This window comes from Pygocentrus nattereri, chromosome 20, assembly GCF_015220715.1.
Source record: "Pygocentrus nattereri isolate fPygNat1 chromosome 20, fPygNat1.pri, whole genome shotgun sequence".
Lineage (NCBI taxonomy): Eukaryota > Metazoa > Chordata > Actinopteri > Characiformes > Serrasalmidae > Pygocentrus > Pygocentrus nattereri.
Genome location: NC_051230.1, coordinates 16,072,035 through 16,085,951, shown reverse-complemented (window position 1 = coordinate 16,085,951; position 13,917 = coordinate 16,072,035). Strand labels below are relative to the sequence as shown.

The following is a 13,917-nucleotide window of genomic DNA, read 5'->3' as shown; positions in this document are numbered from 1 at the left end:
AAGTGGGACAGAGGAAACATTGCTTACAGTAAAAGCATTAAATGGCATTTTATAGCCTATAACCTACAGGTTGTTTGTTTTCCCCATCAGGTCTGCTTATAACATTGGTGTATTTTTGTGTACCAATGGTCTAATGTAATCCTTTACATGACCATTTTCCAACCTGTCTGTATCTCTCAGAATTAACTAGGCTGATTTTGTGCATTTAAGACTGATATATGATAAATAAACTCTGCCCTGACTGGCTTTCAGTTTTATATGTGTTTTATTCAAAAATCAGTCAGAGCCGAAACTCTCCCTAGAACATCGGTGTAAATGGGCAGGGCTTATATGCTATAGGCTTTATAGGTGGATATATGTAAATGAGTTGGTTCTTGTGACATCACAGAAAAAAAATAATTCAAAATAGGCTGTTGCAGCTTAGTTTTCATGTTTGGACTGTATGGACTATGGGCTGGGTAGTGAAAACGTATTTTTTTTTAAACTTTAACAATATTAACTCGTTTATTTTTAAAAAACTGAGGACAATATGGGTATATACGTCCTTTAAAAATATTTAAAACGAATTTCTACATTTTCTGCTGTTTTTACACTTTTCTGTATGTGTAACATTTACACATCCTTTTTTTTCCAAAAAAGTTTTGCTTTTTGTTAACTTATGATTTTCTATCCTACTATGTTACTTCATGTATTATTGATTTTCCTTGATCCTGGTTTGTCTCAGTGGCAAGTTACATCACAAATATAGAACCTTAACAGTTTACCACCTTCAGCATTAGTGCTTTTTGATGACTTAAGTGTAGACGCATGAAAATATAGAGGATCTAGCTTAAGTGTCCCACTTTACCAGTATTCACCCTACCCAGTTAACACTGTGCAAGCTGCATTCCTAAACCATCACATACTTACTACAAACTGTGGCGAGTTATTAAGTAATCTTAGATTTGCTCTTTTAAGTTTGTGATAGTGTAGGACATTGACACTGTTAATCCTGAACATAAGTACAGACAAAATTCAGGCTGATCCAGCACAAAACAAAAGAAGCAAACTTAAGACCCTTAACAAGTCTTGGCTGATGGACTATATTTTGGGCAGGGATTTCTTTTTTATCTATAGCAAAAATCTTATTTTTTATATTTTATTTTTTTAGTTCATCATTACACAAATATAATACTTTACAGTTAAAAGCAGTTGGATGTCCTAACAGGGTATATAAGTATATAACCCTATAATTTTAACATGTAACATCCAATGACTGTATAATCAATGTATGTTGCATACATTATGTAACTATATAAAAATATGGCTTAAGGCAGAAATTTAATTTCTTAATTGAATTATTTAGCTGGAGTGATGAAGAGTAATTTATTGTAATATATGAATGTTTGTCTAAATAATTTGTGCTCTTTAATTGTCTTTAGTTGTAATGTGATTTATATACCATCAGCACTACTCTGTTCAATGAATAGTTCACCAAAACATTAAACTATTACATTTTCTTCTTTCCCTATATATATATTTTTTTTTTGTCTGAACTGTCACTTAAAATGTTGCATTAGGTTAATGTAGTAATCTGTATGTTTCAGATCATCAAGGTAGAGCTCATTGGTGCCACAAACAGTGGGAGCATTGGTGCTGAGAATGTGGTGAACATCATTGTCCCTGCTAATGACAATCCATATGGAACAGTGTACTTTGAACAGGCAGTATATCGAGTGCAGGAGCCTTTGGAAAGAATGTATATAGCCAACGTTACTGTTCGAAGAAGGTTTGCTATTGTTTTTATGATGTGTTTCATATTAAAAACAAAAGATATAGAATGTGTACATTCGTTTTAAGTTGTTTATCTTACTGATTTCTTTTTGTTTTTCCAGTGGAGGTAATTTTGGTCTTCTGGAGATCTTATATAGCACCTTTGAGTTTGACGTGGTGAGTAATGCCCAGAGAGACGGCCATAACTTCCTCATCTACTACAGTTCGCCCCGGGCTGGGGCACCCACTAGTGCCATGCAGAGGCCCATCAACATCACATCAACCAGAGACCCTTTGAACTTCTGTGCAGCATTCTGTCTTCGAGAACGAGCCTGTCAAGCCTTTTCTTTCACTAACGCCTCCGCTGTTACATGCTTCTGGGTAGCGTCTGGGGCTAACCAGCTCTCTCCTAGCGTCCAAACGCTCACCTATATAAAAAACACCACAGCTGCCGCTTTTCTCTTCAGCTCGCAGGCAGTTGCCGGGAGCGATTATGTTACCATGACAGCACAGACGGCGACCATGCTGGATGGGTCGAGTATTGCCAACCTCACTGTGCCAATCCTGACTGATTCTTTGCCAGAGGTGGATGAGAGTTTCATGATTCAAATCTTGAAGGTTAGCCTGGTTAATATGACAGTGGCTGCGAAACACTTGCCCACCATCGGGCAACCAGACACAGCCAGAGTGACCATAGGGATGAATGGTGATGCGTTTGGAGTCTTCATGCTGTATAGCACTAGTCCTAATGCTACTGAGAAAGGCTTTTATCTGGAGGTGAGAGAGGAACCTCGTACTCGAGTGCCACTGGTCATTGAAAGGACCGGAGGTAGTCTAGGCCAGGTTACAGTGGAGTGGATGTATGTAGGTGGGAGCGCAAAACCCAATGCTGACTTTAATGGCACAGGAGAGATGCTCGTCTTTGCAGAAGGTAGGGCCAAAAATGTCTATATACCTACACTTGTAGACTGTACACTACAGGCCAAACATTTGGAAGCAAAACTAACTTTACCTTTATGCTTTGTTTACGTGTTGGCATTGAAAAAAAAATCTTTGTCACACAGCCATGTAGAAATGTAAATATTGCCATGGTGATAGCATTGCTTATATAGTAGTAATTCTGCTTATTTCTAAGATGATGGTTTTAAGCATGGCACTACCATATAAAGTTTGAACTGAAATATTTCTTTATATATCAAATTGTGTGTTTTGTTTGGGTTATGTTGTACATACGTGGGTACACCTGGACTTAAGCTACAAGTGTTCAGCATCCATATTTCCATATTTCTTGTTTATTTAAAATGCAATATTATCTAAAATGCAATATTAGAAGTTATTACTTTCGCTTTGTTATATGATTCAAAATGAATTATGTAGTTACATATTAATTAGATTTTTTTTCTGAGGGAGGCAGGGTATCCGCATAACTGCTCTGTGCACCACACCTCCAAAGCTCCTTCTTAATATGCAGAACATGTGGCAGCTGCCAAAATATAATACATAAGAGCATTTTACTGCAAGCAAATACAATACTTTTGGAAAAAACATCATTAAATAAACTGAAGCTCAGTAAACATGCTGCATGTTGAATTTTTAAATTACTCATTACTTGCTTACATACTTTTGATCTGTTTTACCACAGTGCCACCTACAGTAATGCAGATATGTTGATATGAACATTAGAGAGAGGGCTAAACGTTCTTCAATGCATCTCTGGTGTTTTATCTATCCTAAGGGGATGTGAGGAAGACCATTGAGTTCTTCATCACAGATGACACTGAGGCGGAGGATAATGAGACCATACGGATCGGTTTGGTGAGGACTGAGGGTGGCAGCCGCATTCTTCCTAGCTCAGATACTGTCACCATCCTCATCCTCGCCAATGACTATGCAGCTGGCCTGGTGGGCTTCAACCCAGCCTCAAGATCAGTCATAGTTAGAGAAGGTGAGTACACTAATGGTTCCCCTGCTAGCATGCACATTATAATCTGCCCTGGAAGATTGATATTGAGCCAAACAAAGCAGATCCTGATTAATTGGTATTGGTTGTAGTAAATATTATCCAGTTCTGATAACCGTTTACTTGAACCCTGCCCACATAGACATTGACATAACGTTGCCATATACATGTAATTTCAGATGCTGTAATGACATTATGATATATATCATGAGAACAATAATGGGACCCCAACACTGTTATATAACTAAACAAAATCAAACAAGACGCCTGCCTTATATCAGTGTTATGTAGCAAGGTTTAGTAAAGTGTTACCAGAAAGCTTTCTCTTTTGTGCTCTACCTAATGGCAAAGTGGTGACTTAAGTGGACCTTATCCACAACTTGTGGGAGTAAGGCATGTTTTCAGAATTTATCAAGTGGTCTAAATATCAGCAGTGGGGGACTATTTTAAAGTGGAAACTCAGCCACTAATATCTGCAGCGGCACTGTTTTGACTGTGGCTGAGCTAGCATCACATTCACAGCATCACATTCAAAGCCAAGAAATAGGAGTACTTAATGTGTGTTACAGCAACCTTAAATGTGAACGTAACATATTCAGAAAGTGAGAACGACTATGTCGATGCACTTAAAGCAGTTTTACTGCTGTGTTTTAAAAGTAATCCAACATAGTGTTGCTGTATCTCCAAAATGGTAATTGTACAGGTGAAGGAAATACGTTTTCATAACGTTCAATGGAATGTAAAGCGGTTTTGTGTGGTTTAAATAGGTTTGCTCTTGCACATTCTGTTGGGATTAATTATTAATGCTGTCTATCCTGTAGGTATGTGTGTATAGGCATTTGAAACCCACCTGTGTAATTGAAAGATCAGGTTTCACTCTGTAGTAAGCAGTGATGCACTGTCACAGTGAGACAAGGAGAGACAGTCATTGTAGGCAGGATTTGTTATGCATGCATGACAGAGCACCAGGATACTTTACTTTGTGAATTCTATTATCCTTGTGTAATACAGAACCAAGCAGCCCATATGAAAAGTGGTTTAAGCCTTAGTAAACCTTAGTAAAGCGTAGTTACATAATGAACTACATTTACATTCACTTTACGTTCTGTATCTGACTTTTTCTGTTTCAGTCTTACTAAATAACAAAAACATGGCAAAAAAAGGAAAAAAAACATTATTTTCTTCCTGCAAATTCAAGATGTGATATCAAGTGAAAGTTCATCAGAATGTTTAGCTTTTTTTTAATGAATCACGAGTGAGAAATTCACATGAAGACATGAAACATGCTTTCGTTATCGCAGACAATAATTGCAACTTCTAAGTATTAAGAAACATTTACTAATGGTTTGTGTTATGAGTATTTTTTAATGCTTCGGAGCAAAGCAGGGCATATCAGCCAGAAGGTGCCATCCATTCCATAATCAACAATGAAATGATCAGTGCTCTGTGGCATGTGGCAGGTGAGAGGCTGCCATTGCTGGTGGAAAGAACTCCTCCTGCAATAGGAAATGTCACAGTGGAATGGAGAATCGAAGGACCTCAACCTTCATTGACGTTTGTGGATATCTCTGGAGTTCTGTTCTTCAGTGAGGTACAAATATGTATATATGTATTATTCTACCCAATAAGTTCAAAGTTAGAGTTCAAACCATGTTTCAGACTTTTAACCAACTTGAATTTTTTTTTGTGCTTTGGGTGTCTCTATGCCTACATTTTGTTTATTGTGTTTAAACAAATGATTGAACATCTAAATGATTTATTGATTGATTCACCTTTATTACTGTGGGACTACAGCTTGAACTAATTCAGTATAATGATGATAATGACTGTTCATAGGCTATAAACCATAAGAATGCATTGTGTTAAAGACACTAGGACAATAATAAGTGCTTTAATAAAGGCTGTTTGTCATGTGCTGTATTCTGCTATGTTCTGGGCAATAGGGGATGCTGAATGACTCTGTAGTGCTGCAGCTGTTGGAGGATGGCACTCCTGAGGAAAGAGAAGAGTACAGAGTTGTCCTCTCTAACATTCAAACTAAGGGTAAACAAAATGTTTGTTTTTTAGTAGTTCTAAAGTCTAATTGGATGAGTCATGTTTCAAACCTCACCCATGTGCCCACATACAGTCACTGAAATCAGTGCAACAATAGCAGACTGCTAATGAACTATACTGCTTTTAGGGAAACTTTTTGTAAATCTTTATGATAAATACTAAATTACATTATTTATTGAACGTTGGGATATTTTGTTGGATTGTGCTTTTGTGCTGTGCCTAACAGCAGCCCTTAACTGTGGTAAAAGCACTGTAATGCATAGTCTCTCTGGGCTCTAGTGTTTTGTTACATGTTTTGCATGTATTTGAGAGTTAACTTTTTTTTATTTGTTTTTTTGATAAAACAAGTTTAGCTTTTTTAAAGATTAGCATTATATAGCATTAATAACTAGGGTTGGGAGAAGGAAATGTATGCAGTTTAATAATGGGCTTTGAGTTTAAAAAGAGTATCAGTATTTTATTATGTTGAATGTGTATTAAGCCCATAGACTAATAGATTATCCAAATACATTTGAATATTTAAATAGTTGGATGTTTTAACTATTGAAATTCTGTTTGGATTGAAAATGAAATTACATGAATAAAATGTAAACTTTTACAGAGGTTTTTGAATGCAGGTGTAATTTGCCTCATTCACAGTATTGTGTATTGTGTTATACTTAACACAAATCTTTAAAAAATTACCATAGAACTGTATCATGGCTCAAATATAGTGATGCTATTGTACTGTTGGGCCTGCAGTGATTCCTACTCCAGTAATAACATTCAGCATTTGTTAGCTTATTGTCTATGCTTTAGACATGGTTTGACTACCTAGAACAGTCACAGTTTATCACAATTTAAAATATTTTAATAACTAATGATTAATAATTTAATAATTTGATTGTTGATAGTCTTCAAAATTAGCATTAGAATCAGAATCCTTTATTCATCCCAGAGGGGAAATTGCAGTAAGTAATAGCATTATTCTTTTCAGGCTCAAAAATGTATTACATTGAGAATTTATGTCTATCACAGGTCATAACTCCTATCTCTGTCTGACAGGTGTAACAGCCACAGGTGTAGCGGCTCTGGATTTTCAAGGTCGAGAGGCAGTGGTCAGTGTCGAGGCCAGTGATGAGCCATTTGGAATGCTCAGCATCGCTCCATCCTCTCGCAGTGTATCCACTGAGGAGAAAAACACTACAATCAGGATTTACATTAACAGAGAGTTCGGAGCCTCAGGTTTGTTCCTAAAAAAGCATGAATAAATAGACATACTGCACAAAATGTTCATGGAAAATAGATGCTCTACACAAAGTATGTGGGTAAAATGTTTAAAATGCCCGTGGAATATTGCTTAAAGTCAACAAGAAGATTTTTTGAGGTATATTAAATGCATACAGTACCTGTGAAGCATTTGGATAAACCTACTCATAGACTCATAGCAGAGAGGTTGGATAGTGTAGTGGATGACAACCTGACATCAGAGTTGAATTCCTCACTCTGGCAAGGGTTATTTTTATTTATGTGTTCTTTTATTTTACTTTTAATAGTAATAGAGTCATGAAAACATTCAGTTAATTGAATTAACACATGTAGAATTTGACAGTGACCAAAAAGTAAAAATAATGTTTTTCCAACAGACGTGGAGAAGGTCCTACATGTGCTAACCACTTACTAATTTTACCACTATTCAGACGGGATTAGTTTCACATGAGCAAGTAGGGTAATGTGTTTATTGCTAGCTTTTCTCAGTCATTGTAGTTCTGTCTCAATGCGCCATGTCAGTCATTTTTATGGCCTGCTCACTCCCACATCAGTTAAGAGTGCAGCATCTTTTACCTATTATAAAATGCACCACATAAATAACTACAAGTTCTATTAATATTGTGCAAATCAACATGTCTGTAAATATGACAGTGTCACTTTGCTACTGACACAATGCTACTGATACAATTCACTTAAGACAGCTAGACAGGGTAAACCAAATAACAGCTCAATTAAATGTTCTTTTCTTTTCAGGAGTAAAAACATTGCATAAGTTGAAGCCATTCCTATTTCTGTTTTTTGTACCGAGTTTACTCATCCCTTGCAGATTGGTCATGAACATTCACTGGCAACTGGTGGTAAACTGGCATTACGCCACGTTCCTATGGAAAACTAATCCTTTCTGAATAGCACGTTTTGGCTGGTTTATTTATTTCATTTTTTTGTGATTTATATTTGTCTCAGAAAGACATTTCAGGTATTTTAGTGTAAGCGTTTAGATAAAAAATGTAAATATACTTTAAAGCAAATGTATTCAAACTTTGGCTATTAGGCAGTGTCACCATGTTTTTTTTTCTGAATGTCAGCTTAATTTGTTTGGTTTTATAGATGACCTTATGAAGACACAGTTCAAAACTTTAACAAAAATATCCTCTGAATACACTTCACAAATGTGAATATTCACAGAGTCATGGTATACAAATAATAAAACAATATATCAGGCATTTTAATTTTTCTTTATCTTTCTATAGGAGCAGTAAATATCAGCTACGAGGCAGTGAAAGGGTCTCTGCAGGACCTGAGGCAGGTTGAGGGGGCTTTAGCAGAACCTGGTCAGGACTTCCTGTATGTCTCTGGCTCAGTGGTCATGCAGGATGGCCAGACTTCTGTGTCCATTCCAATCACTATTATAGATGTAAGTCTTTACTGGCAATTTCTCTTGACACATGAATATAAACTTTAGAAGTTTACAGTGTTGCCTTTTATTGTACAACATCGCTTAAAAAAGAGTGACATAAATGTTGTTAAAGGGTCTGTATGATGGAAAACTGAATTTCCTTCACTTTTAGTTTGATGTAATATGTGGACACTGTTTCAAGACATTCCATTCACTTACAACTCCACACAGTCCATACATGAAAACTATACTGTAAAAACAGTCTCTTTTGAGCTAATTTTTTCTGTCATGTAACGAAAACCACCACATTCACAAATACCTACCAGTTGTTTAGCCTCGCCCATTTACCCTGAAGTTATAAGGAGTGTTTCAGCCTGGACCGTTCTTTAAATGAGGCACAATACAGGTCAACCAATCAGAGAAGAGCTTGTTTACCTATATCTGTCTTAAACACACAGCAACAAAAACAGCCTGTTCAATTCTAAGGGATGAAGGGAGGCTAAAAAATAGTCATGTTAAAATGAGTTCTGACTGTTTTTAGGATGAAAAAAGGAAACAGAAACATTATACAAGGACCTCATGGGAAAATATTGGTCCTTAGAAGCTTAAAAACATGCTTTTGACTCCCCAGTAAATAGGTACATGGACTGGCGGAATGGCTCATAGACTCATAGCAGAGAGGTTGGATAGTGTAGTGGATGACAACCTGACATCAGAGTTGAATTCCTCACTCTGGCAAGGGTTATTTTTATTTATGTGTTCTTTTTTTTTACTTTTAATAGTAATAGAGTCATGAAAACATTCAGTTAAATTAATTAACACATGTAGAATTTGACAGTGACCAAAAAGTAAAAATAATGTTTTTCCAACAGACGTGGAGAAGGTCCTACATGTGCTAACCACTTACTAATTTTACCACTATTCAGACGGGATTAGTTTCACATGAGCAAGTAGGGTAATGTGTTTATTGCTAGCTTTTCTCAGTCATTGTAGTTCTGTCTCAATGCGCCATGTCAGTCATTTTTATGGCCTGCTCACTCCCACATCAGTTAAGAGTGCAGCATCTTTTACCTATTATAAAATGCACCACATAAATAACTACAAGTTCTATTAATATTGTGCAAATCAACATGTCTGTAAATATGACAGTGTCACTTTGCTACTGACACAATGCTACTGATACAATTCACTTAAGACAGCTAGACAGGGTAAACCAAATAACAGCTCAATTAAATGTGAAAGGTGTAAAAACAGTCTCTTTTGAGCTAATTTTTTCTGTCATGTAACGAAAACCACCACATTCACAAATACCTACCAGTTGTTTAGCCTCGCCCATTTACCCTGAAGTTATAAGGAGTGTTTCAGCCTGGACTGTTCTTTAAATGAGGCACAATACAGGTCAACCAATCAGAGAAGAGCTTGTTTACCTATATCTGTCTTAAACACACAGCAACAAAAACAGCCTGTTCAATTCTAAGGGATGAAGGGAGGCTAAAAAATAGTCATGTTAAAATGAGTTCTGACTGTTTTTAGGATGAAAAAAGGAAACAGAAACATTATACAAGGACCTCATGGGAAAATATTGGTCCTTAGAAGCTTAAAAACATGCTTTTGACTCCCCAGTAAATAGGTACATGGACTGGCGGAATGGCTCATAGACTCATAGCAGAGAGGTTGGATAGTGTAGTGGATGACAACCTGACATCAGAGTTGAATTCCTCACTCTGGCAAGGGTTATTTTTATTTATGTGTTCTTTTTTTTTACTTTTAATAGTAATAGAGTCATGAAAACATTCAGTTAAATTAATTAACACATGTAGAATTTGACAGTGACCAAAAAGTAAAAATAATGTTTTTCCAACAGACGTGGAGAAGGTCCTACATGTGCTAACCACTTACTAATTTTACCACTATTCAGACGGGATTAGTTTCACATGAGCAAGTAGGGTAATGTGTTTATTGCTAGCTTTTCTCAGTCATTGTAGTTCTGTCTCAATGCGCCATGTCAGTCATTTTTATGGCCTGCTCACTCCCACATCAGTTAAGAGTGCAGCATCTTTTACCTATTATAAAATGCACCACATAAATAACTACAAGTTCTATTAATATTGTGCAAATCAACATGTCTGTAAATATGACAGTGTCACTTTGCTACTGACACAATGCTACTGATACAATTCACTTAAGACAGCTAGACAGGGTAAACCAAATAACAGCTCAATTAAATGTGAAAGGTGTAAAAACAGTCTCTTTTGAGCTAATTTTTTCTGTCATGTAACGAAAACCACCACATTCACAAATACCTACCAGTTGTTTAGCCTCGCCCATTTACCCTGAAGTTATAAGGAGGCACAATACAGGTCAACCAATCAGAGAAGAGCTTGTTTACCTATATCTGTCTTAAACACACAGCAACAAAAACAGCCTGTTCAATTCTAAGGGATGAAGGGAGGCTAAAAAATAGTCATGTTAAAATGAGTTCTGACTGTTTTTAGGATGAAAAAAGGAAACAGAAACATTATACAAGGACCTCATAGGAAAATATTGGTCCTTAGAAGCTTAAAAACATGCTTTTGACTCCCCAGTAAATAGGTACATGGACTGGCGAAATGGCTCATTTTCAATTCTTGTATTTGTGATGTCACAAAAAGCAGTGCATTTAGATCTGGCTGTTGAGCCAACAGTTAAAAATTATTACACTGAAGTTATAATGAGTGTACATAAACCCAAACAAATGTTATAAGTGGACATCAGGGAAAAATGTAGGATTTGGGCCCTTTAACTGCTATTATGTATATTTTTTCTCCTTCTGTAGGGAAAGGTTACTGCTCTAGAGAGGTTTTCATGAAAAAAGGGGTGTGGTTTTGCTTCCCATTGTTCTGAAATGTTGATTTCTCCCTTTAAACAGGACAGTATTCCTGAACTGCAGGAATTTTTTCTGATCAACATCACGTCAGCAGTTCTGATAAGCACACTTCCAACTGCCTCTAAGCTAGGTACATCCAAATGACAGTATCCACTGTTCCATGTTATTAAACCTCCATACGGTCTCATACAGTGAAATTTTGTGTCATCTTTCTCTTAATACTCTGAACCACCTTTGAACAGCTCTGTTCTCTTGTTTTTTCATTCTTTCATTTCTTCATTCTTCACCTTTCACTAGAGGTGCACTATAAATTAAAAGGTAATGGTAAATGTCTGCTTCTCTGTGCTTGCCTGTAATCACGAGATGTAGATGCAAAGCCTGCCTACATTGACTCTGCTCTGCTGTTGTTGAACACATCAGTTAGTAGATGCAGTGTCCAAGCTTTGTACAGTTACTAGGTGTGAAGTGCCAAAACCAGCTTGAAATGTACTTAAAGAGATATTTTGGTGGAAAAAAATCTAATCAATATAAATTTTGCCTTAGCCCAAATGTAGCTGATCATCTATAGTACTGTGTAAAAGTGTAACGCGGGGGAACGAGGAGGCGGACGCTGGCAAATCCAGGGTCATGGTCATGACAGTCCAGGTTCAAAGATCCATCACGGATAGAATGAGGGACAGACATGACAAAATACAGAAAAACAAACAAATCCAAACTATACAAACATCATGTCAAAACAGGCTTACAAACAACAATTCAACCAAAGACCAGCAAACACAAGGGGCAAACACTGGGTTTAAATACAAACAAGGATAACGAGGGACAGGCAGAAAACAGGTGGGAACAATCGGGGTGGAGTCACGAAACAAGGGGGCAGGACTAAAAACCAAAAACAAAGAAAACACATGGATTAGACCAAAGCACAACACGAACACATGGACAGGACTGGGAGGGGCCAATCGTGACAAAAAGTAAGAAAGAAGCATTTTGTTTATTTTGGTTTTTGGTTAAAGCAGCCATTGAGTATAAGTTACTGATAAGATAAGATTAAAAAAAAACAACAGAAAGCATTCACATTACTTAACTGTAGTTAAAAGTACACAGAAGACACATCAACAACTACATTTTGGTTTGTATTTAGTCTCCACCCTTGATCTTTGTTACTTCCATTATCTCTTTCTTTTGAGAGAGTTTCAGCTTTCAGCTTTTCAACACCTCCAAAGTTCAGTCTTAGAAGTCATCCCAAACACCTTTAGTGACATTGATGTCTGGACTCTGGGGTAGTCAGTCCATTGTTCTGAGAAGACCAGCAGCTTTTTGTTTGATTTTCAGTTTTTTTTCTTTTTCGTCAATTTCCTATTTTCAGTATTGGCTTCTTGACAGCTACACATTCTTTCATACTCATAATATTGAGTTGTCTTCTCCCAGTCGAAGGATGGATAGAAGTACCTGTGGATTTTTTCAAATCTGAAACAACAGTGGAGCTTGATTTTCTTCTCCCTCTTAAAGCTGAAAGCTTTCAGTACTGTTATCCGATGGTGAATAACTTGTAATTAATGGCTGTTTTGACCAGAAAATAAAAAGTAAAGGGTGATCTCTGACATTTGCACAGTACTGTAGTTGATCTGTATTATCTATAAAAATGGTCAGAAGTATGGATCTAGCTCTGTAGTTCCTGTATAATATGAAAGAATCAAACTTATTTTCACTGATCTGTTACTTTAACTTTTGTCTGGAATCTTGTCTTCTGTATTGAAATACTACATTATGTTCTTTAATGAAGTGTAATTGGTATTACGTCAACAGATACTCAAGACTTGGTAGCAGAAATTAGGATTAATGCTAACGACGGGATCCGGGGCATCATTAGTTGGCAAAACATTGAGTAAGAGCACACCTGTAATTTATGCTCAAACTATTGTGAATTGTTTTCATACATGCCACGGAGCTGTCCGGTCAGCAGTAATATGGTTTTATTGTTCCTCTGCAGTTATGAAGTGAATGAGACAATTGGAGTGTTAACTTTGGTGGCATATCGACATGCTGGGACATATGGAAATGTCTCTGTCTTCTTCTACGCACAAAATCTAGAGGCTCAGTTGGGCCTGGACTTCAATGCTACAGCATCAGTGAGTTAAATGTTTTTATTACTGTCTACTGTGCACCACATGCAGTGGTCATGATTTGTTTAGAATATTAACCTTAGGAGTCTACAGTTAATATGGCTATTGTGTTTTGTTATTTTTACATTAAATATTCATTTATAAACAATATAATACAGCTAGGAAATGATCTGTGATTATGTAGGTACATTGAAAAAGAGAAGGTTGACTTTGTTTGATTCAAATGTTCCACACAATTAAATTATGACATCAACAATTTCTTGCCAAAAATGAGAAAACAAATATGAGGATGTAACAGATTTTATTCATTCAGAACCAGTGTACAAATATGTCGGCACTTTTTGACTGCATTTCTGTCCTTAAGCGTCAATGTCAAAAAATAACCACACATCATTTGTACACCCAAAACAAAGCTGTGCTAACCACACCTTCAAGTTCATAATAAAAAAATCTTCTGCTTACAAATACATTAAAAGTTTCAAATCTGCACTTTCACCAAAATTTCTCCACCCCA

General features: G+C 36.5%; 1 protein-coding gene across 2 annotated transcripts in view; it reads left to right on the top strand.

The window, feature by feature from the left end:
* adgrv1 (adhesion G protein-coupled receptor V1) overlaps nt 1-13,917 on the top strand; it is a 241,446-nt gene that overhangs the window by 87,916 nt on the left and 139,613 nt on the right. For both annotated transcript variants that reach the window (XM_017695589.2, XM_037531691.1), the window contains 10 exons: nt 1,587-1,768; nt 1,875-2,683; nt 3,488-3,697; nt 5,173-5,303; nt 5,656-5,755; nt 6,812-6,991; nt 8,269-8,432; nt 11,323-11,410; nt 13,087-13,165; nt 13,271-13,409. In XM_017695589.2, the coding sequence (XP_017551078.2) occupies nt 1,587-1,768; nt 1,875-2,683; nt 3,488-3,697; nt 5,173-5,303; nt 5,656-5,755; nt 6,812-6,991; nt 8,269-8,432; nt 11,323-11,410; nt 13,087-13,165; nt 13,271-13,409 (2,082 nt within the window). The remainder of the gene's footprint in view (nt 1-1,586; nt 1,769-1,874; nt 2,684-3,487; nt 3,698-5,172; nt 5,304-5,655; nt 5,756-6,811; nt 6,992-8,268; nt 8,433-11,322; nt 11,411-13,086; nt 13,166-13,270; nt 13,410-13,917) is intronic.